Consider the following 20,104-nt stretch of genomic DNA (forward strand, 5'->3'; position numbering starts at 1 on the left):
TTTAATAAGTAAAGTAATAATAGTTTTGGCATTTTTTTAATTTTCAAGCAAAAATTTAAAAGATTAATCAAGTGTTTACTCCTTCCAAAAATTGTAAAATTTAGACTTATTTTTTATAAAATATTTTATCAAGATATGGTTTATATTTTTTCACAAAATATTATTTTAATCCTTCAATTTAAGTGTTTTATTAAAATATTCTCAAGTGTGAGTTCTTTTTAAACAATAGTTAATAAGTAAAAAATTATGAACTTTTAAAGAAACCAAAATACTTTAATTAAATTAAATTTTAAATTATGAGAAAGCTCATCCTTTTAGCGTTTGCATTTGAATTATAGAATAAGGTGAACTTTAAGTAAGAATGTCAAAATAATAATTAATAACTATTAATAATGGGTAATAGTTTCCTGAGAACAAGTTTGGTAACGATTTAAACACATTATTTCAATCAATTTTCGTAACATATAAATACTTATGAAACAATTTACTTAATTTTCGACCAATAAGCATGTTTATAATACCCATCTATAGAACTTTCAAATCCAAGTAATCACTTTATTTCAAACCCTGTTAAACTATGCATTGAGCTGTTTATGACTTGAGAATGAATACATAGCTTAGAAGCATCATACAACAACAAATTCGATACCCTGGCTGAGGCTGGCACACTTTCTGAAGTGACAATGGCTTGGGATGCCAACCTCACACCCATGCTGGCGTGACATGGCATGCAAGTTATTAGCTACGTAAAAGACAGAATCAAAATCAAAATCAAAACCAGAACCAAAACCAAATCTTAATATGTATGTTTTCATTAATTTTGTTAACATAAATCCGTAAAATTTATTTTTAAAATATAAAAATGATATTTTTATCATGGACGAGCATGTTTTTTATATAGTAAATATTTACTTTTTAATAAAATCTTACTATTTTTAAAAGTTTAAAATCAATCTTAAATATTGAAATTAACATTTTTCATGGTCATCCGACAAGTGCAGAACAAACAAATCCTTATCTAATAAAAAATAGAAGAACATATCTAATATACAAGACAGACATTCGTCTGGAGTATATAAATACATGTTACGTTGTTCCTCAGTTCGTAGAACATGGTTTTGAAACTGGCCCCAGTGAAGCATGCATATGCATGCTTATGTGAACATAAAAATGTTATGGTTACCGTGAAGTCATGGAAAGTGGGGTTCTTAAGTACTTTTCTGCATCATATTCTTCAGATAGCCACTGTCAATTAGTTACAACGTCTATGTATTAATGAACTGAGATGGTGGGCCTCTGTGTTGCTTCATTCTCTGAAGAACACTATAGTTGTTATCAGCTTAAACTCCTTAACCCTACATTATATTTATTTCTTTCAATAGATTAATGTCAATAAATATTTTAATGTGTGTTTACATAAAAATATATATATATATCATTAAGGTTAGTTGAAGATCTCAACGTATTGAGATAATAAAAGGAACAATGTTCTATTATTAATTTTTATCTTATGGTATCTTTGGGAAATTGGTATATTTTTATAGTAAGTTTGTTTATTTTTTTGGGTAAAAACTAAAAAGTGTGGATTTTATGTTGAAAACACATTTAGGTCCTAGATAAGATGAAAAGGTGGTGCTTCCCTTTTTTGGGGTGGATAGGCTAGCTGCTTGTGCCCTATTCTATATCAATTGTCATTGAGATTCCAATTTACAAGCACCATTAAGAACTCAAAAGTGAAGAACTTGGCTTATTATGGCTTCCCCAGCATGTGGCTAGGCTTTCATGACAGCCCCACAGACAGAGAGAAAGATAAAAGCATCAAATACCCCCAAACATATTAAAGTACTTTGCAAAATAAATCAAGCCTAAATAAAGTTAGGGAAATTGAAATGGACATGAAGGGAAAATGCAAAAAAAAAGAGGCATAATTATGTTTTTTTATTTCCTCCGAAAATGTAGTTAATTTTGACTTTAGTTTTTAACTTTATGAAAATGCATGCTTTTTTACTTCTTAGTATAAAGTTTATTCTATTACTATTTACTAGTAATATCCCCATGCTCAATTACCGTGCTATGGGAAAGTGAAAGTAAAAAGAATGAAAGAAAGAAGTTAAATTAGATTAGTATGAGCATGGCAAGTGTTAATATGAGAACTTTGTTTTTCTTAAGAGGTAAATGAAAGTGGTGAATTAGAAAATAGATCTTTAATTAGTCTGCTCCTGGCATATCATCATATATCATAACATGAGTTTTCATCCAATTAAGAATTTAATAAAATATTTTTTATAGGACCAAACTTAAAAATTGACTAATTTTTCAGGGACTAAAACACATTTTTTATAATACAAAAATTGAGAAAAAAAATTATATTAGTCTTTTAATCTTCAAAGTAGTCCTTAAAAATGTGAAACTTAATATATTAATATTCCAAAAGTTTTGTCATTAACTTAGTTCCTTAAAATTTAACATGTTGACATATTCTTTCTCACGAAGGATTAAAGTGGTTATAAAAAAAATTCATTAATAATAAATTAGTTTTTCTGTTGCATTAAGTTAAGACATAAAGATTAGCAAAATTTGTTATTTTTTTCAACAAAATATTTTCAGGTAAATAATTAAGAATTGACAATTATTTAACAATTATGTTGAGCTTGTTTAAATGAAATTTAAGAGACTAATTCAGTAATTAAATTAAAAAATGATATAATAATTTTTTTAACTTCAAAGATTAATTTGACGGCTAAATAATAAAATGATTATTTACATAATTTCAAAGAATAACTTAGGTTTTGCTTTTAAAAAACTAAACTTCAAAATGATTAAAAATAACAGTAATCTAAAATGAATCTCATTGATCTTCTTGCCACAGTGATTTAATCACGAATATCACAAAAAGCAAACTAATTATAATGACAAAAACATTTATTCTACCTTTGAACAAGGAATTTACTTAAGGTCTACTCTTATTCTTTTTGCGCGACTTTAGCCTCCATTTTTTCACAAAGCTAAGGCATATAGATGATGGTACACATGCAATTCAAATTCTAAGTACCTTAGACTTTAGAATAGCTACGACAAAAGAAATAACAACAATTTAGCCATGAATATAAAGTGAAAGTTTTTTCTTTTTGTATAAGCAATATTAATAAACAATTAAAACAAAAAAAAAAGCTAAAATATTCTATATTTTTCTTCTAAATTACATGTATTTTCTTTCTATTAAAATTAATCTTATTTAACTTTAATATCATTATTATAAACAACAAAATTTTTCTTTTTCCTTAAATTTAAACTCAAAACCATAAGAAAACAAGGTGGGTGGGTCAAAATTAGTCGAATGTTACGGCACAAATTATGAGAGAGATTGTAAACTAAATATAATAATTGACGATTTGATAGCCCCATGTGGCGATGTGAATATGTTAGCTAAGCACAGACAAAAAAGGAGAAAATAATAGCATGTGAATCTGACTCTCATACCCACCTTAGATTGTTGTTCGGTTTAATACAACAAAGCACAAAGATACATAGAAAAATACAATACACATTTGTTTCTGTTCTTATGTAGTTTGCTCATTTTTCTATTCTTATTTTCCCCAACACATCAATGCAACAACGATTGGGTAAAGGAGGGTTTCCAACCTGTGTTCCAACCTGTGAGACATAAAAGACCATAATGTCATTTCTTTGAGAATATTTCTATCCTCAAATTTCGGCTGTTCATAAAAGTATCAAGTCAATTTTAATTATATTTATATTTTCATTTAATAAACTTAACAATTACATTATATATCAAAAATTTTAAAAATATGTGAACAGATATTAAACTTTAGTGTAAATTATTACTTTATTCCTTTACTATTTTATAGTAATTTTCGATTTAATTCATGCTTTTTTTTGGGTCAGAAAGCTCCCTTAAAATCTGGAATAAAGTAAAAAAATTGTGCTTGAACCAAGCCAAAAAAAAGATACAGAATGTTAGTGCTGCCAACAAAATTTTATAATGATGTTTAGTGACACAAGTTTTATATATATAGTACTAAAGCTTTTCAACCAAACTATCACATTACACATTTTCATTTTATTTTAAGCCATTCAACATTTATTTTAAGCAAATATATCTTCACTTTTGGGGTTTTAAATATTTTTTATTTGTTATATCGAAAGAATTTTAATACACTGTTGCATGGAATTATTATTTTTTTATTTAATGCTTCATTTATTTTCTTGTTAACATTTAATTTATTCCTTGTGCATATTTATTGACTGTACATATTTTCAACCTTTTAAATTTTATTTTTATAGTTATTTTTCCAAACATTTAAATAAATAACAATTTAAATATATCAATTTTAATAACATTATTTTTTATTGATATTAAAATGAAAAGTAAAAAAATTTCTTACAATATCAAGTAAGTATTATTTATCACTTATTTATAAATCTTATTATTTTTAATCTTTTACATAATTTTAAAATTCTTATTTTAACCTGTTCACATTAACAATATATATATGTTAATAAATGTAATGAATTGAATTTTATGAAAAAAAAATCATGTAATAAATTTAGTTAAAAAATTTCATGTCATATATAAATAGGAAAAACAAGAGTAAATTATAATTAAAAAAATTAGATCGTATACCACCCAGACAGAAAAACAAGTTTGTTCAACAAAATTTGGTTATATCCCTAGAAAAAAAGGGAAATTTGATGAACTTTACTGTCTCAATAATTGACATCAGAAAACAAAACAGTAATTCTTGCTTTTAATCATTTGTTGTATACTTTATATTAAAAATAAACATTTGATTAATCTGGTGGAAGCAAACTAGACAACATCCAAATTCTTTGTGGTGTTGTTTTTGTGTCCTATCTCACACGCCCTAAGTTGAAAGTTGAAACCTCCCTGTCCCTAATACTATTACTAATACAAATACAAATACTAATACTAATACTAATAAAGGGTCAATTTCTAGAAAGTGGATTAATTAGTTGCATGTGTGAGGTGTCATTGCTGTGTGAGAGAGAAGAAAAGCACAACAAAAGAGGAATTTTCCAAGTCAAACTATTCCTTATAAGCCTGCAGCTGCCGAACAAATTTTATTTCATTCATTATCCATTTTTTCATGTTTCCAACAAAAGAGATATTTTTCTTCATGTTTAAATTCACGATTAAATATTTATAAAATCACATTTATTTGAAGGTTTTTATTTATTCTTTTTGCATTGTATTCATGTTTATAATTTTTCAATGTATTTTAAAACTTTGTTTATTCTCTCTGTATGATGATGTATATTGAATATAATAGCAGTAAATATTAAATTTAGTGTAGTTTCTAATATCATTTTCATAAGTTTTTTTTATTAATACTCTAAAGATTATTGAGAAAACTATATTTTTTATTGGGGAACTTTTGCCAGAGCTTCCTCTATGCAATCGTTGCCAAATGTCAATCCATCTGGGTATCCTTTGAACCATCATTCACTCCATTAATTGATTATTATTATTTTATATATTTATATATGTCCCAATTGATAATTGCCTGCAGCATCACTACTATTATACAGTCAAATAAGCAAAATTGATTATAATTGTATGCTACAAAACCGTGATTAGTTAAACTTTACAATAATCATTGCCCAAAATGAAAATGCTTTGCTATTTATGCAATCATTTTAGGGAGTGAAAATTAATGCATGGCAGTCACCAAAATATTTTAACCATAGAAACTTTTTTTTTACTGCATTTTAAATAAGATAAAAATGGATATTTTAAAATTTACAAGTCCTTTAATTTGTATATTTTGAGCAAGAATGTCCATGTCTTGTTGCGTGGTTAGATATTGGTATCCAGCTGGTATTTTAACTCTTACTTAGAGTAACAGCTACTATATTAATTAAAATAAAACTTAGTCTTTCTGCATATATGCACATAAAACGGGTTACCTAATCTTTGACTCATTCACACTTAACCAATCATGGGAAGATCGCCTTATAATAAATGGGGAAAAAAAAAGGCACGTTCATGCTTTAATATTGCATTTAAGTATCAACTCATTCGTTGGTTGAATTAGATTTGAAAATATAAGCTCTTCATCTTTATTCACATTAGAAAGTAGTAATTACAAAAACATTTATTCAAATAAATATAAACAATTACTTAACTAATAAATCAATTGATGTGAGATTATTGTAAGTTAATATATAATTTTAAATTCAAATTTTAACCAGTTGTATAAAATACTTGATAACAAAGAATTTTAAATATTTAATTAAGTATAGTTATTAAATAATATATTTCTTGATCTTCTTAAATTTCATGGTTTAAGACTCATAATTACTACTAATATTTTGTTTAAAAATAATTCCATTAGATGTTTTAGTTGGGTTTTAATAATCTGAAAAGAGGAGTTTAAGGGAAGAACAAGGATTTTGAAAGTGAACCAAACTCAGAGTGCACATGCTGAGGATCACTACTTTTCATAACTTACTCGCTTTTGCAGCAAAGTGTGTGCTTAACGGTTGAATACCCGATTCAAATAAATATTAATTAAAAGTGATTTTTGTTTTATGGTATTTGAATTTGCAATTGTCATATGCACACCCATTTGTCTTTATTAACATATGAAAGCTCAAAGTCAAGAACCCATTTCCACTCCTCAATTAACGCGTACAAAAATAAATCACTTAATTTAATTAAAATATTACACAATTTTGGTAAAAATAAGTGCAAACAAATAGAAATAAATAATCAAACTAATATCCAAAGAAAAAAGTAAAAGAGAAAAAAAGCAACCGTCGTAATGGACCAATGACCAAACGGAAAGAGAAGAAAAAATATTTAAAAAGTGAGAAAAATGAAGAAAGAGAATAATCCAAAAGGAGAAATAATTAATTTGTTAATTTATTCAATTGTAAGAAGAAGGTGACCGTGGGACATTCGTGTGGGTCCCACGTTACCCGTTTGTCCTCGCTGGTTGGCTCAACAAATAGTTTTTAAAAAATAATTACAGCATATTATTTATTAAAATTAAAAATTTTATTTTAATAATTGTATGAAAGTGAAAAGTCTCTATTAAACATCATTATGTATTAATTGAAAATAATTTAAAAACAATTATAATATTTAAGTATTTTGAAAAAATGAAGGAAAACACATACAGTGACCACAGTGTGGTTACTCAGAAACAGCTATGTGGGATTGAGAAAGAAAGAAAGAGATTCCACAGATTCACATAAAACGCTTTCCATCTTCGACTCAGAAACAAAACCATTCTTCAAATTTCACTTTCTCTCAGAAGCTTTAGAGAGAGAGAGAGAGAGAGAGCAAAAAACACATAAATACAATACATAATTGCATACATCTTATTCTTCTTCAACCTTAATCTTCTCATTCCTTTTTCCTCTCAGATTTTTATTTTTAAATTTTTTTAGTGTTGTTTGGCAATGTCATCTGCTCCGGCTCCTTCTTCGCCGCCGGCGACCAACGCCACTGCTCCTCCGCCGTCGACCCCAGCCACGCCTTCCGCGCCACCTCCTGCTACTCCTTCCTCCCCACCGCCGGCCACTCCCTCTTCGCCGCCGCCGGCCACTCCATCCTCGCCTCCGCCGGCGACTCCATCCTCTCCACCCCCTGCAACTCCTTCCTCTCCACCTCCGGCGACTCCCTCCGCGCCTGCGCCGGCGACTCCCTCGTCTTCTCCGCCGCCTCCCACCACACCGTCAACCTCTCCGCCTTCGCCGCCGTCCCCGTCCGGTGGCGGCACTACTCCGTCTCCACCGTCTCGGAGCTCGCCCTCTCCTCCGTCGGGCTCGGATCGAACACCACCGTCGCCGGCGTCCAAATCTTCTCCGCCAGCGTCTTCTTCTTCTTCGTCGGGTATTTCAACCGGCGTGGTCGTCGGAATCGCCGTCGGGGCTGTGGCGGTTCTTCTGGTGCTGAGTATTCTGTGCATATGCTGTAGGAAGAAGAAGAGAAGACGCGATCAGGAGTACTACCCGCCACCGCCGCCGCAGCAACCGCTGCGAGGACCCAAAGGTGAGAACTTTAACTAGAAGGGTTTTTGTTTTTAAGTTTTTCACCTTTGATCTAATTATAGTCAAGCCTTGCATGCTTTTGCTACTTCAAGGTTTTAATTTTAACCTCTTTTTAATTTTTGCTTATTTAAAAAAATGTTTTTTTTTTTTTTTGTTTTGAGTGAATTGCATTCAGTTTCGTCATGTTTTCAATGTTAATTTCGAAAATAAACTTTTTTTCTGCTTTATCTGATTTTCTGGATCTTGATTCAGATTACAAGACATTCATTTTTGAACAGTTGTAAGATTCAATTTTTACTCATAATGCAGATTGTTAACTATATAAAGTTAGCTGCATATGTTTTCACTTGTACCTAATTTGTTTATTTTTTCTTGGTTGTTAAGTTTTGTTCTAATTTTGGTGTTTTTTCAGTGATGTTGTTCAAAGGTATTCGAGTCTAATGATAATTGTTCATTTCATGGTGATTTCTTCACAATTGTTAGATGATGCTTATGGCGGTCCACCACGTCACTGGCAACATAATGTTCCTCCTCCTCAAGATCATGTAATCTCAATGATGCCTCCTAAGCCATCACCTCCACCACCTCCGGTTGTGTCGCGGCCGCCCCAATTGTCGGCATTTGCTGCTCAACCTCCTCCTCCGCCGCCTCCTTTCATGAGCAGCAGTGGTGGGTCTGGATCAAACTATTCAGGTGGTGAAAATCCACTTCCACCTCCATCTCCAGGCATTGCATTAGGCTTCTCGAAGAGCACATTCACATATGAGGAGTTGGCGCGTGCAACCGATGGTTTCTCTGATGCTAACCTCCTTGGACAAGGTGGATTTGGATATGTGCACAGAGGGATTCTCCCTAATGGTAAGGAGGTGGCTGTGAAGCAGCTGAAGGCAGGAAGTGGGCAAGGGGAGCGTGAATTTCAAGCTGAAGTGGAGATTATTAGTCGTGTTCATCACAAACATCTTGTTTCTTTGGTTGGATACTGCATCACTGGGTCCCAGAGGCTGCTTGTTTATGAATTTGTTCCAAACAACACATTGGAATTCCATTTGCATGGTACATCTTGTTTTAGCTTTTTGTTGAAAGAATCTTTTTCAAATTGCACCATCTAGTTGGCCCATCTTTTTTGCTGAAAGTGGGCACCAACTGTTACTATTGTGGATTGTGGCATAATTCTTTTGGCAGAAGCAGTCTTAATGTTATTTGCACTGCAGGAAAAGGGCGACCTACCATGGATTGGCCCACAAGACTACGAATTGCTTTAGGATCTGCCAAGGGACTGGCATATCTTCATGAAGACTGTATGTTTTGTACCTTTGATTGTGATTTCTTCAGTTGTTGTTAATTTATGTCAACTTCAATGTTTATTGTGGTTTTGTGTTCGTCCAGGTCATCCTAAGATCATCCATCGTGATATCAAAGCGGCTAATATCCTTCTGGATTTTAAGTTTGAGGCAAAGGTATGTTCTGTTATGTGTCTTCCTGGCATTCAATGGTTATTTGCGTTTTCAAAAATTTGATAAAACAACTGCACATTATCTACTTGATTTTGACAAATTAATGTAAATAATCTTTCTTGCAATCCTTCAAAAGTTGGCTATGGTTGTTGTGATGATGCACCCTTTTAAAGTGTTATGAAAAACCGTGACAGAATTGTTTAGTACAAGTGTGAATATTTAGATTGATGTCGTATCCATTGTTTTCTATTGGCAGGTTGCGGATTTTGGTCTTGCAAAGTTTTCTTCTGATGTCAATACTCATGTTTCTACTCGAGTGATGGGGACTTTTGGGTACGAACAAACTTCTATCTTCTCATCATTATGAAAAGTAGTTCGTTTGTATCCATTATTAATAGATTGAATGAAGTGTACTATGTGGTGGTTTTTGAGATAGAGTCTTTAGCTGTTATTATGCTATTCTTTAATGATATGTGGAGAGAGAGATAATAGCATCATAGCTCCCACTTTTCAAATGAACTCTCTTTGTTTCACCCTGTGCTATAGTGCAATTTACATTGATGTTGTTACCTATTAACGTCACAGTTGATGAGGAATGCCGAATCATATTTTGTTGGTTGGCATTGTATATTTATCAAGCTCATAGTCATGCATCAATTGCTGCTTACAGGTATCTGGCACCAGAATATGCTTCCAGTGGAAAGCTCACAGATAAATCGGATGTTTTCTCATATGGAGTCATGCTCCTTGAGTTAATAACTGGACGTCGTCCGGTTGATAAAACTCAAACTTTCATGGAGGATAGTTTGGTAGACTGGGTAAGTATCACAGTGCTACTTGTTTCTAGGCCTAATGAGTAAATTTAACACACATTTTTGAAAAAGAGGTTTATATTTTCATTGGAGGAGAACAAGGTGCCATAGAGCAGTTCTTTAACTTTATCCATCTTTATCATCACAGGCTAGGCCTTTGCTCACACGTGCTTTGGAAGAGGACTATTTTGATGCTCTGATTGACCCAAGGCTCCTAAATGAATATGATCCTAATGAGATGCTACGCATGGTGGCATGTGCTGCGGCTTGCACACGTCATTCCGCAAAACGTCGACCAAGGATGAGCCAGGTATTGAAACTTGTTGTCTTTCATCAGGCATTTAACATCTGATTCTCCAATAGGCTGTCTTGTATACTTAGAATGAAGAATCTTGAATTAGCATGTGATTCTAGAATATGATCCTGCTATATGGGAGAATCTTTCCATTGACTCTAATAATGATGCACACGCCATAGGTTGTTCGAGCTTTGGAAGGAGACGTGTCTCTAGCCGATCTTAACGAAGGAATCCGACCTGGACACAGTACTATGTACAGTTCTCATGAAAGCTCAGACTATGATACTGCACAGTACAAGGAAGACATGAAAAAGTTCAGAAGAATGGCATTGGGAACTCAAGAGTATGGTGCCAGCAGTGAGTACAGTGCAGCTACAAGTGAGTATGGTTTAAACCCATCTGGCTCAAGCAGTGAAGCACAGAGCCGCCAGACCACAAGGGAAATGGAAATGAGAAAGATGAAGAACAGTCAAGGTTTCAGTGGAAGCTCTTGAAGCTTAACAATTGTATGCTTTTTATCTTGTATAAATCTATATATCCTTGATTTCTTGCCAATGTCACAGTTGATTGCTTTACTGACATGTTTGAGAGACTTCCCAATTACTATTATTAATTTTTTGTTCACAAATGATAATCTTTTGAATTGTATTTATCAGGGTATACATCAAAATAACACATTCGATTCTTTCATTTGTTTTCTTCTTATTCAGCTAAGTGTTGGAAATGGATTGCATCAACTTTGTTTTCCATTGTTGCTCATGTGTCAATTTGCTGGTAGTTGGTTGTGGGTTGGTTTTGTTAATGTGTTTGTATCAAACCTTTTTGTAAGGTCTTTACTTGAGTGTCTCGAATCTAAAAAATATGATGATTTTTTACCTAATTGTTTTGTTACAGAAGACAATGAGCTGCATCCACATTATTTTTAGAGGTATGCTTGTGTTAAACAATGCTAGCTTGCAATTGTGGGAACACTATGTTGCTTAGGAAAAGCATGTCGGCAGATATTCAAATCGTCCTATATAGGAGTGTGCCTTTTGAATTACAAATGTAATTCATTTGATTTGGTTTCTTTGTTTAGGAATAAAACTGTTGACTAAAAGTAAGGGTGTGTTTATATACAACTTATTTGAATATTTATTAAATAAGTATTTTATACGATAATTTATACTAAATTTAATGATTAAATTTATTAAAATAAATTAAAAATAATTAATTTTGATTATTTATATTAGGAAGCTCATTGAAATGGGTTAAAAGGAGATTGAGAGTCATAATTTATTCATAATAAGCTCTTTTAAATAAGCTTAAAATGAAGTTAATTAATTAATTTTTTTTTGGTCAATATCATACTTCCATATGGGTTGTAAGATTCAGGCATGTCGGATAATGAATTTGCAATGACATGAAAAATTGGATTTTTGGTTGACCCAATAAAGGATTGGATTTTTGGCACATGCGTTGAATGATTAAAAAGAGACAGCTGCAAACTAGCTGCTATAATTCCATTTGGAGAAAGGAGATATTGACCACTTTCTATCTATTCTTTTGTATACACAACACGGTTTCTTCAAAGTCAGCATTCACATTCTTCCCATATCAAATATTTAAAATGAAAATTAAATGTCAAAGTGCACATCAACATAGAATCGTGAGTTCCATTCCGAAGCAAAATTAGAATTTTTTTTTTCTTAAATATGGATTTGGATTTGTCATGAGTGGATGAAATCGGTTTGGAGGGTTTTGTTCTTTCAAAATAAGTTTACTCAGCCTTTTTGAGTTAGTCACATCTATATAAATTATAAATACTAAAAGTCGCATACCAAAAAGTGAAATTTTAAATGGTTGTTTAAAAATTGGTCTTAAAATGTTGGTAATAAATTTAATATAAAAATCCCAATGAAGAAATTATAAATTTTCACATAAACATTAAATGAAACAGTTTGAGTCATGTTTAGGAGTGTACTAAAAATAATAGTTAGGAAACAGTTACTATATATTATTAAATAATTTGAGACTTTTTTTTAAAGAAAGATTAAATATCCTTTATATTTTTTACTTGAAAATATTTGATAAAATACTTTTATTTCTTTAATCAATCCTCACAGAAAATTGATATTTATAAAATAATTTTAGATTAACTTAATTAAGTATTTATTTAAAAACTTCTTTAAGTAATTTGTCACAAATTTAATCACAAAAGTTATTCAGTACCAAAAAACTTATTTTAATAAATTATACCAATAAATTTATTAAAATAAAAGAGCTTTGATAAATTATGTTACGAACTATTCTTACTCTTCTAGATAGTCTTAATGTGAAACAACTAAAATCACATTTTCTTTCCTTAAACATACACGTCTCCCACCGCAAATCCAAAGAAACTATAAATAATCACTTAGTCATCACTGATCAGTGGCATGTTAAAAAGAAAACTCACTTAGTGGTTACTCAATTCAAAATAAACCACTTTGAGTAATTATTTAGTAAAAGATTATACTCATCTTGGATGTGAATCCATAAAAGAAACAGCAATAAATAAGTAAATAAAAAAAAATAGGAAGAAATTCAAACTATATTCCCATATAATTGTAAGTGAAAAATTAAATATTTTAGTAAAAAGTCAAAATGAATAAATCTAAGAGGAAGAAACAATACAACAGTTTGAAAGGTTGAGAATAAATACAGTCATAACACTTTTATAGATTCAATTCTTATCTTTTGACTTTTGATAATTTGCCTCCTTCAACCCAAAATATGTATTGTTTGGTTCAACTATTCAAAGGGTGGAGGGGAGAGGAAGACACATCTTATTTGACTCACCAAGAAAAAGGAAGAAAAATAAATTATTTTCCTATTAAATGCAATAAATAAATATATTATTAAGTTAACAATAATTTATTTTAATCAATGTATAAAGCGTTTCTTTCTTCCAAATTTTATAACAATTAAATAAAGTGAAATTTTAACCTCCTTTTCCTCTCATCTCCTCCCAAATTTTTAACCAAGTAATTGAATACATTTTTTTTTCTCCTTTTTCCCTTTAACCAAACACGGTGTAAGCAATATGTCCCTCTATACAGTTTTTTATTTGGTCTCTAATGGCTGGGCTGTAACCTAAGAAGTCCAAAGGGAGGTTAAATATAATTGCCTTGTTACATAGAGCTTGTTTGGATTCGATCCAAAAATTTAAATAATTTAAGCCTAGTTTGTTTTTGTTTTGATTTTTAATTTTAAAGAAATATAATTGTTTTAAAAAATGAAAATAATTTTTTATTAACAAATTTTTTTATTTTAAAAAACCGAAAACAAACAAGTTCTTACTATTTTAATTTAAATAATTTTTTTTCTATGATCAACAACTGGTGAAATTTTCAACTTGGGCCAACGCTTGAGACCATTCATTTGCTACTTATAATAAATTTTATACTTGACCCAAAAAAAAATAATATAAATATTGACATAAAAAACTAATCAGAAAAAGAAAACTACGTAGTAATTAGCCATACACTTTGCTCAACGAATAATCATGAACATTTGACATAAATTATTTCACTATCAGAAAATTTGTGCATTTGAAAAGCATCCAAAACAGCAAAAATGTTACAACTCTATATGGAATAAAAAGGTAATTTATTTGGCTATTTTCCTACAGCGATGTTGATGGAAGAACTCATGAATGATGTTACTATGCTGCTAATGCTACAGGGTAATCTCTTTGGAGGCTAGTGTTACAATTACATTAATGTAATGCTAGACTATATATTGGCCAATCTACCAGAGCTTGATCCTTTCCTTCGCCTACGCCTCTTTTGGCGAATGCGCCAAAAACTCAACAGCAAAACACCTGCCACAACATAAAGAGTCATGAAGCATACATAGATATAGATACATAAATTAAGACGTGTTTGGAAGAGCTTATGTACAACTTATGAAATTAGCTTGATTCCTAATTTCCTATAAGCATTTTTTAGCTTATTTCAATACACTTTTCATATAACTTATCAAAATAAATTGTTTTTAGCTTTTTCTAATAAATTTCATGGTTATTTATGACACAAGCCATCATTTTAAAAGAATTCATTGAATAAACGCTTAATTAAACTGTGTATCTAAACACACCCTAAATTGTATGGTAAAGCATGTGTTTACTAACCAGTTGCTGCAACAACAGCAGGAACAAGCCAGTGACCACCAACCAGCATAGGTGCATCAGGCTGCAAGAATTATCAAAAGAACTCATAACATCAGCAATAAACAGCATCTAGTAACAAACATACATACCAACAAGATGTAACAATCTAATGGTTGTTTCTGTTTCTTACCTCATCCCCATAGAACAGGCCTAAATACCTATTCCCTCGAAAATCATCCTTCTTTCTCGTGGTTAACCTTGGACGCCTAATGTTAGAAGCATCAAAGGTTGAATTAAAACCCCTTCCCAAATCAATGACAGGATAACCGGGCAATCTTCTGTTTCTTCCTCTGACTTGCAAACTGTAGCCCTTAGTTCCCCAGATTTCAAACCGTGTGTCAGTCCGGCAGATCAATTCCTTCCCCGTAACAGCCGAATATGCAGAGAAATTTACATCAGTTCTGCGGGATGGCAACTGTTTGTCATCTTCATATAGGGGAGAATCTTGTTTATTTGAATCAGAGAAAAGTGCTGGATCTCTAACATCCTCACTAGTAAAATCTAGCATTTTCCTCAGAAGCACAAAACAGTTGGTAACCATGTGGCTGCTGTCCAAACAATTGGAGTCCCCATACACCGCTATGCGACCTTCACCCATCACTGTGAGACCAAGAATTGGAGAATCTGCCTGTTTTACCAGAAGAGAATAATTCAAAATTAGAAAGTATCTTAATGATGAAGGTATCATGGTTCAAACTTCAAAGATGGCATTCTAATAACTTCTTTTTAGAGTCGATTGATGATTAGTTATTTATCGTTATTTGCTACAAAACAAATTACAATTTCATCATGCCAAATATCTTTGTACATGCAGCATTTGGTTGTGAAGAGCTCAGGAATTAGATTTTTAACTTGTTTGTTTTTCCTTTGGAGGCTACATTTCTCAATCTTTGTTTTAATATTAGTAATAATGACTAGAGAAATAGAAGATGCCATCTCACACCTTGGTCGAGCCAGAAGTAAGTAGCACATTCTGTGTGGCTCCACTTTCTGAACTATCCAAGAAAGGAAAGCTATGTACATAACCACCCCTTGGAAACCTCACTATATCTGTTCCAGAAGCATATCGATTCTGCTCACCCAAAAGTGAAAAATCACCATTCAGAATCCTATCTCCAAAAGCAATCCCGAATGGAGCCAAAAGATCATTAAGTGCAGGAATATTAGCACCTCCAGTGACTGGGGTCCACCAGCTCCGTGTATTGTCGTCAAAGAATCTCATCTTTACCATGGTATCAACATTATACCACTCAGCAAAGACAGCTAATCCCAATCCAGTATTTATAACATCGTCTCTAAGCTTTTCAATCTCCTCAGCAAAGTACTCATCCTCAAGATCCACCAACAGAAGTGTTCCATACTGTCGGGCATCAAAGCATGTAAGAGGAGAACCAAGTGTTTCAACATGGTAACCAGCATCTCGTAACATGTTGAACATGATGTGAAAATTTGTATGTAGATGATCGCCATGCCAGTCAAGAATGTCATTTCGAACATCCAAGGAATCTCTGGGAATATAACCCGGTGGGTATTTGATACTGTGAAACTGGTCCCACAAAACTCGTTTTGATCGAGATGGTGTTGGCACCACATTTAACTTTAATCGAAGCACACACAGACTAATTCGAGGGTCCTTCTCTCCTTGTGCTGGAGGGCTGGAAACCCTGAGAGTCACATTACCTTCAATCTTTCCAGAAAACTGTGCACCTTCTTCCTTGATTTGCATGTGTAGGGCCAAATAACCAGTCCAAGGCCAGATGACTTCAGAATAAGTAAAATGTATGCTTAGAAGATTCCCTTCTTCTGCAGAAGGATGCCATGTTGGTGGACTTTCAACATAGCCAATAACACCCATTCCATTCAAAATGGTGGCGTTGAAGATGACAGGCATGGCACCTGCATAAAGGGGCTGACGACAAAAGGGCCATGTGTAAGGACAGTCTGTATAATCAAGAACACTGGGAAAGATGCTTGCCCTAGGTTTGTAGCTCTTAAGAATCTCATATGATTCTAACCTGAAAAATTAACAAATAAAAAAAACATAATGATTAAAGAACAATTAAAGAATCTCTCAAGTCCCTGTACTTCTCAAGAATTTTTAAATATATCCCTACAGTGGATTGATAAAATTTAAACAACTTTTTGAATGGGGTCCTTGAACCTAGTCTATTGTTACAAGTTACAACCCTAAAGAAGACAATAGAAACACAATTCAAAATCTATTTAAAAAGTTCCTGAAAAGTACAGGGACATGAAAATTAATTTAAGAATCTAAGGAAAGATAATTACAATAGTAATAACAAGTCTGCAACTATTGCCATATATCTTGAAACAAAATAAAGATGAAAGCTAAATAGAACTTACAGATCAACTCTGCCAGCACCCTGCTCATACATGTTAGGCCCAGCAAGCTTTGCAGCACCCTCGACCAATGCTTGTTTCATGCTTGCTGGGTTCAAGATCTTTTTTCGATCAGGTTCAGGAATTATACTAACAAGCAAACATACAACACCAGCAACTACAGGACTTGCAACACTAGTGCCTGATAAACTTTTACAACCTGCACTAATCTTTGATCCCATTATGTCCCGCCCATATGCAACTATGTCTGGCTTCACACGGCCATAACTGCAATGTAAAGAAGTCAATATAAAATTTAAAATTTATCAGCAAGTAAGAAATCAAACTTGCATATACATTAAAGGAGTTACAGAAATAACATATGACAAGGATTTTAATTTGTTTGAACTCAAATGTTCATTCTTCATCCAATAAAAGCATTTTTCAAAATAACATGGCGTCTTAGAATATTATTCTAGAAAAAATACCAGAAATCTACATTAGACAATTTCAACAAATGCTAGTTGAAGCAGAACTGATGAAAATATGAGCCATAAAAACTAATAAGTAAATATTACCCATGAGGAAGCTCCCAAGTACTCATGCCACGTGAAGAAAAGGAGGCTATATGGTCACTATAGTCAATACCACCAACACCAATGACATCACTTTGATCTGCTGGATTGTTCAAAGTTCCATACAGAGGTCCATCATTTCCAATTGCAGAAACCATGATTATGTTATTTGCTGTTATCTCCCATATCTGGTCAACAAATTAGCATCATAAGGCTCTATAAAAGGACACTGAAATGCTCAAAGCAAGAAAAAAAATTGCCTGTATATGAACAGCTTCCTCAAATGCAAACGTTACATTGGAGAAAATAACATGTCCTGTCATCATTATTCAAGAAGTAATACCACCATACCTTCATAAGTAATACTTTTTGTAGTTTGCCACCTCAAACTATAAAATACAACTAATCCTATCAAATTAGTGAGCTGATAGGCACAAGAAATTTACCTTTTCAACAAATGGGAGATCCAAATAATCAGGTCCACCTATGCTCAAATTTAGCACATCCATATTGGTTGCAATTGCATAGTTGAAGGCATCAAGGAACCATGATGTATATGACACCTGCCATAGGCTGAATGAAATCTTCTCAAAATCTTGCCAATTATTCTAGAATTAAAACATTATAAGCAGGGGCGGGTGGATGCAAGTTAATATGCATTCATAAGCTGGTCCAAAAGCATCCATGTTCTCTTTTTTAGAGCTTGTTTAATGATTACTCTATTTGGTTAACAAATTTCCAATGATTATATCATCCATTTATTGGACGCATTTATGGAATGAAGATATTTTTTGATGAACTGAAATGCCATTTAGATGTAGTTAAACTGGAATAGTTTAACACAACACCCTCCCCCTTTCCTAAGAAAGAAAAGAGTTAAATAATAGTGTCCAACAGGCATTACCTGTGCATCAGTGAACACGCGAAAGGCATAAATCTCGGTATCAGGTGCAAAACCAAGGCATTCAGCATCTGCACCAGCAATAACACCCGCAACAAAAGTCCCATGTCCAAGATTATCATTCAATGTATCCTCATTGGTCCAATTTGTTCGCTCCTGCGCCATTCCTCAACTCTCAATTCATCAACTATCAACCCATAAACCCATTCCAAATCAAGCAAACAAGAAATTACCTTAATGTTACGGAAATGAGGATGATCAGCTCGAATGCCAGTATCAAATATGGCCATCTTAACCTTAGCACCAGTGTACCCTTTCGCCCAAAGATCCTCGGCCCCAAACATCGAAGTAACTTGCGATCTCTGCCACCAAAAGAAACATCTCAAACCATCCACTTTTTCAACACTCAACAAACAAATAAATAAATAAAACAACTTCAATTCAACATACACAAAATAATCCTAATAATCATAATCATTATCAAAGTTCTATTTTTTTTTTCTTCCCCAAGATACCCAACATTTGAAAACCATCAAATTTCACCTGCATCAACAACTTCCGCCCCCACTTGATGGAACTGCTGCGATTGCCAGAATTTTCTTCTTTTTCTTCTCCTTCAGCTTCACAAAACGACATCGTTGTGAAGATCTTCCCAGGGCGCTTCTTCCCATTGTGAAAGGCACCAACTTTGTCTCTCTGATGATTCATCAAACCCCTCTTGTAGCTCATATCCAAGTTCACGTACTTCACCAACCCTAGTTTCCGAATCTCCTCCACCAGCCCCAAATCGTGGATCGAGACCAACCCAAAATCGGTGGGGTACTTTGCCGCCGGGTTCTGCCGCGGGATCCACCGCCAACCGGTGCTGCCGAGGGTGGATTCGAGGTAGGCGCGGTGGTGGTCGGCGGTGTGGTAGTGGAGGAATCCGACAATGTAGTTGGGAGGTGGTGGAGAGGAATTGGGGGTTAGGGTTTGGAAGAGTGCGACAGAGAGAAGAAGGAGAAAGATGGATGCTTTGTTCCATTGGGTGGTGATGGCCATGGAGATTGGTGGTTCCTTCCTTGTTCCTCTTCCTACATTGGACACTATTGTATATGTGTCGTAACAACAACAGTGACACACACTCACGGAAAGAGAGAGAAAGAGGTTAATGTTTCTGTGACACTGTGGTTTGTTGGTTGGTTCTGTTTTCTTTTCCTGTTCAATTTGGCTCACTTGTCTGAATCATCGTCTTAGCTTCTTTCTTTTTGTTTTTCTCGCATTTTCTTTTCCTCCCACTGTTAATTATCTACTCTTTTTTTTTCAATTTCAACTTCAAGTAATTAATATCATATCTGAATTTATTATATATATATATATATATATATATATATATATATTATCATGTCAAATCATATCAAATAAGAAAAAATGTTTCACTTTAGTTACGTAATAAAAACTTTTTTTTTCGTTTAAGGAGAGAAAGATAATATTTGTGATTTCTTATTATGAA

General features: G+C 32.8%; 2 protein-coding genes across 5 annotated transcripts; one reads left to right on the forward strand and one right to left on the reverse strand.

Moving 5' to 3' along the window:
- Positions 1 to 7,122: 7,122 nt before the first annotated feature.
- On the forward strand, positions 7,123 to 11,738 carry LOC113866947 (proline-rich receptor-like protein kinase PERK1). The gene is made up of 8 exons (XM_027501766.1): positions 7,123 to 8,041; positions 8,524 to 9,093; positions 9,252 to 9,338; positions 9,427 to 9,497; positions 9,751 to 9,827; positions 10,165 to 10,312; positions 10,455 to 10,616; positions 10,784 to 11,738. The coding sequence occupies exons 1-8, from the start codon at positions 7,450 to 7,452 to the stop codon at positions 11,096 to 11,098; spliced, it is 2,022 nt and encodes a 673-aa protein (XP_027357567.1). The 5' UTR covers positions 7,123 to 7,449; the 3' UTR covers positions 11,099 to 11,738.
- Positions 11,739 to 14,092: 2,354 nt separating this feature from the next.
- LOC113867273 (subtilisin-like protease SBT6.1) lies at positions 14,093 to 19,850 on the reverse strand. 4 transcript variants are annotated; one of them, XM_027502477.1, is made up of 11 exons: positions 19,156 to 19,827; positions 18,846 to 18,974; positions 18,616 to 18,768; positions 18,158 to 18,295; positions 17,715 to 17,899; positions 17,357 to 17,424; positions 17,161 to 17,245; positions 15,740 to 16,811; positions 14,927 to 15,424; positions 14,758 to 14,818; positions 14,130 to 14,448 (listed from the first exon to the last, which is right to left on the reverse strand). In XM_027502477.1, exons 1-11 carry the CDS (start codon positions 19,651 to 19,653, stop codon positions 14,360 to 14,362), a joined length of 2,976 nt encoding a protein of 991 aa, XP_027358278.1. In that variant the 5' UTR covers positions 19,654 to 19,827; the 3' UTR covers positions 14,130 to 14,359. The 4 variants fall into 4 exon arrangements, with proteins under 4 accessions (XP_027358279.1, XP_027358277.1, XP_027358276.1 ...); XM_027502478.1 differs by having other exon boundaries at positions 14,093 to 14,448; positions 17,161 to 17,424; positions 18,158 to 18,284; positions 19,156 to 19,850; XM_027502476.1 differs by having other exon boundaries at positions 14,096 to 14,448; positions 17,161 to 17,424; positions 18,158 to 18,274; positions 19,156 to 19,822.
- Between the last annotated feature and the right edge of the window lie 254 nt (positions 19,851 to 20,104).

This window comes from Abrus precatorius, unplaced genomic scaffold (genome assembly GCF_003935025.1).
Source record: "Abrus precatorius isolate BTA unplaced genomic scaffold, Abrus_2018 Scaffold5, whole genome shotgun sequence".
Taxonomy (NCBI): Eukaryota; Viridiplantae; Streptophyta; class Magnoliopsida; order Fabales; family Fabaceae; genus Abrus; species Abrus precatorius.

Coding starts and splice junctions, on each gene's coding strand:
- LOC113866947 (XM_027501766.1), top strand. CDS start 7,450: ATGTCATCTGCTCCGGCTCCTTCTTCGCCGCCGGCGACCAACGCCACT. Junction 9,339..9,426: donor GGCATATCTTCATGAAGACT/GTATGTTTTGTA, acceptor GTGTTCGTCCAG/GTCATCCTAAGATCATCCAT. Junction 9,498..9,750: donor ATTTTAAGTTTGAGGCAAAG/GTATGTTCTGTT, acceptor TTCTATTGGCAG/GTTGCGGATTTTGGTCTTGC.
- LOC113867273 (XM_027502475.1), bottom strand. CDS start 19,653: ATGGCCATCACCACCCAATGGAACAAAGCATCCATCTTTCTCCTTCTT. Junction 17,900..18,157: donor ATCTCCCATTTGTTGAAAAG/GTAAATTTCTTG, acceptor TTTGTTGACCAG/ATATGGGAGATAACAGCAAA. Junction 14,819..14,926: donor GCCTGTTCTATGGGGATGAG/GTAAGAAACAGA, acceptor TAATTCTTGCAG/CCTGATGCACCTATGCTGGT.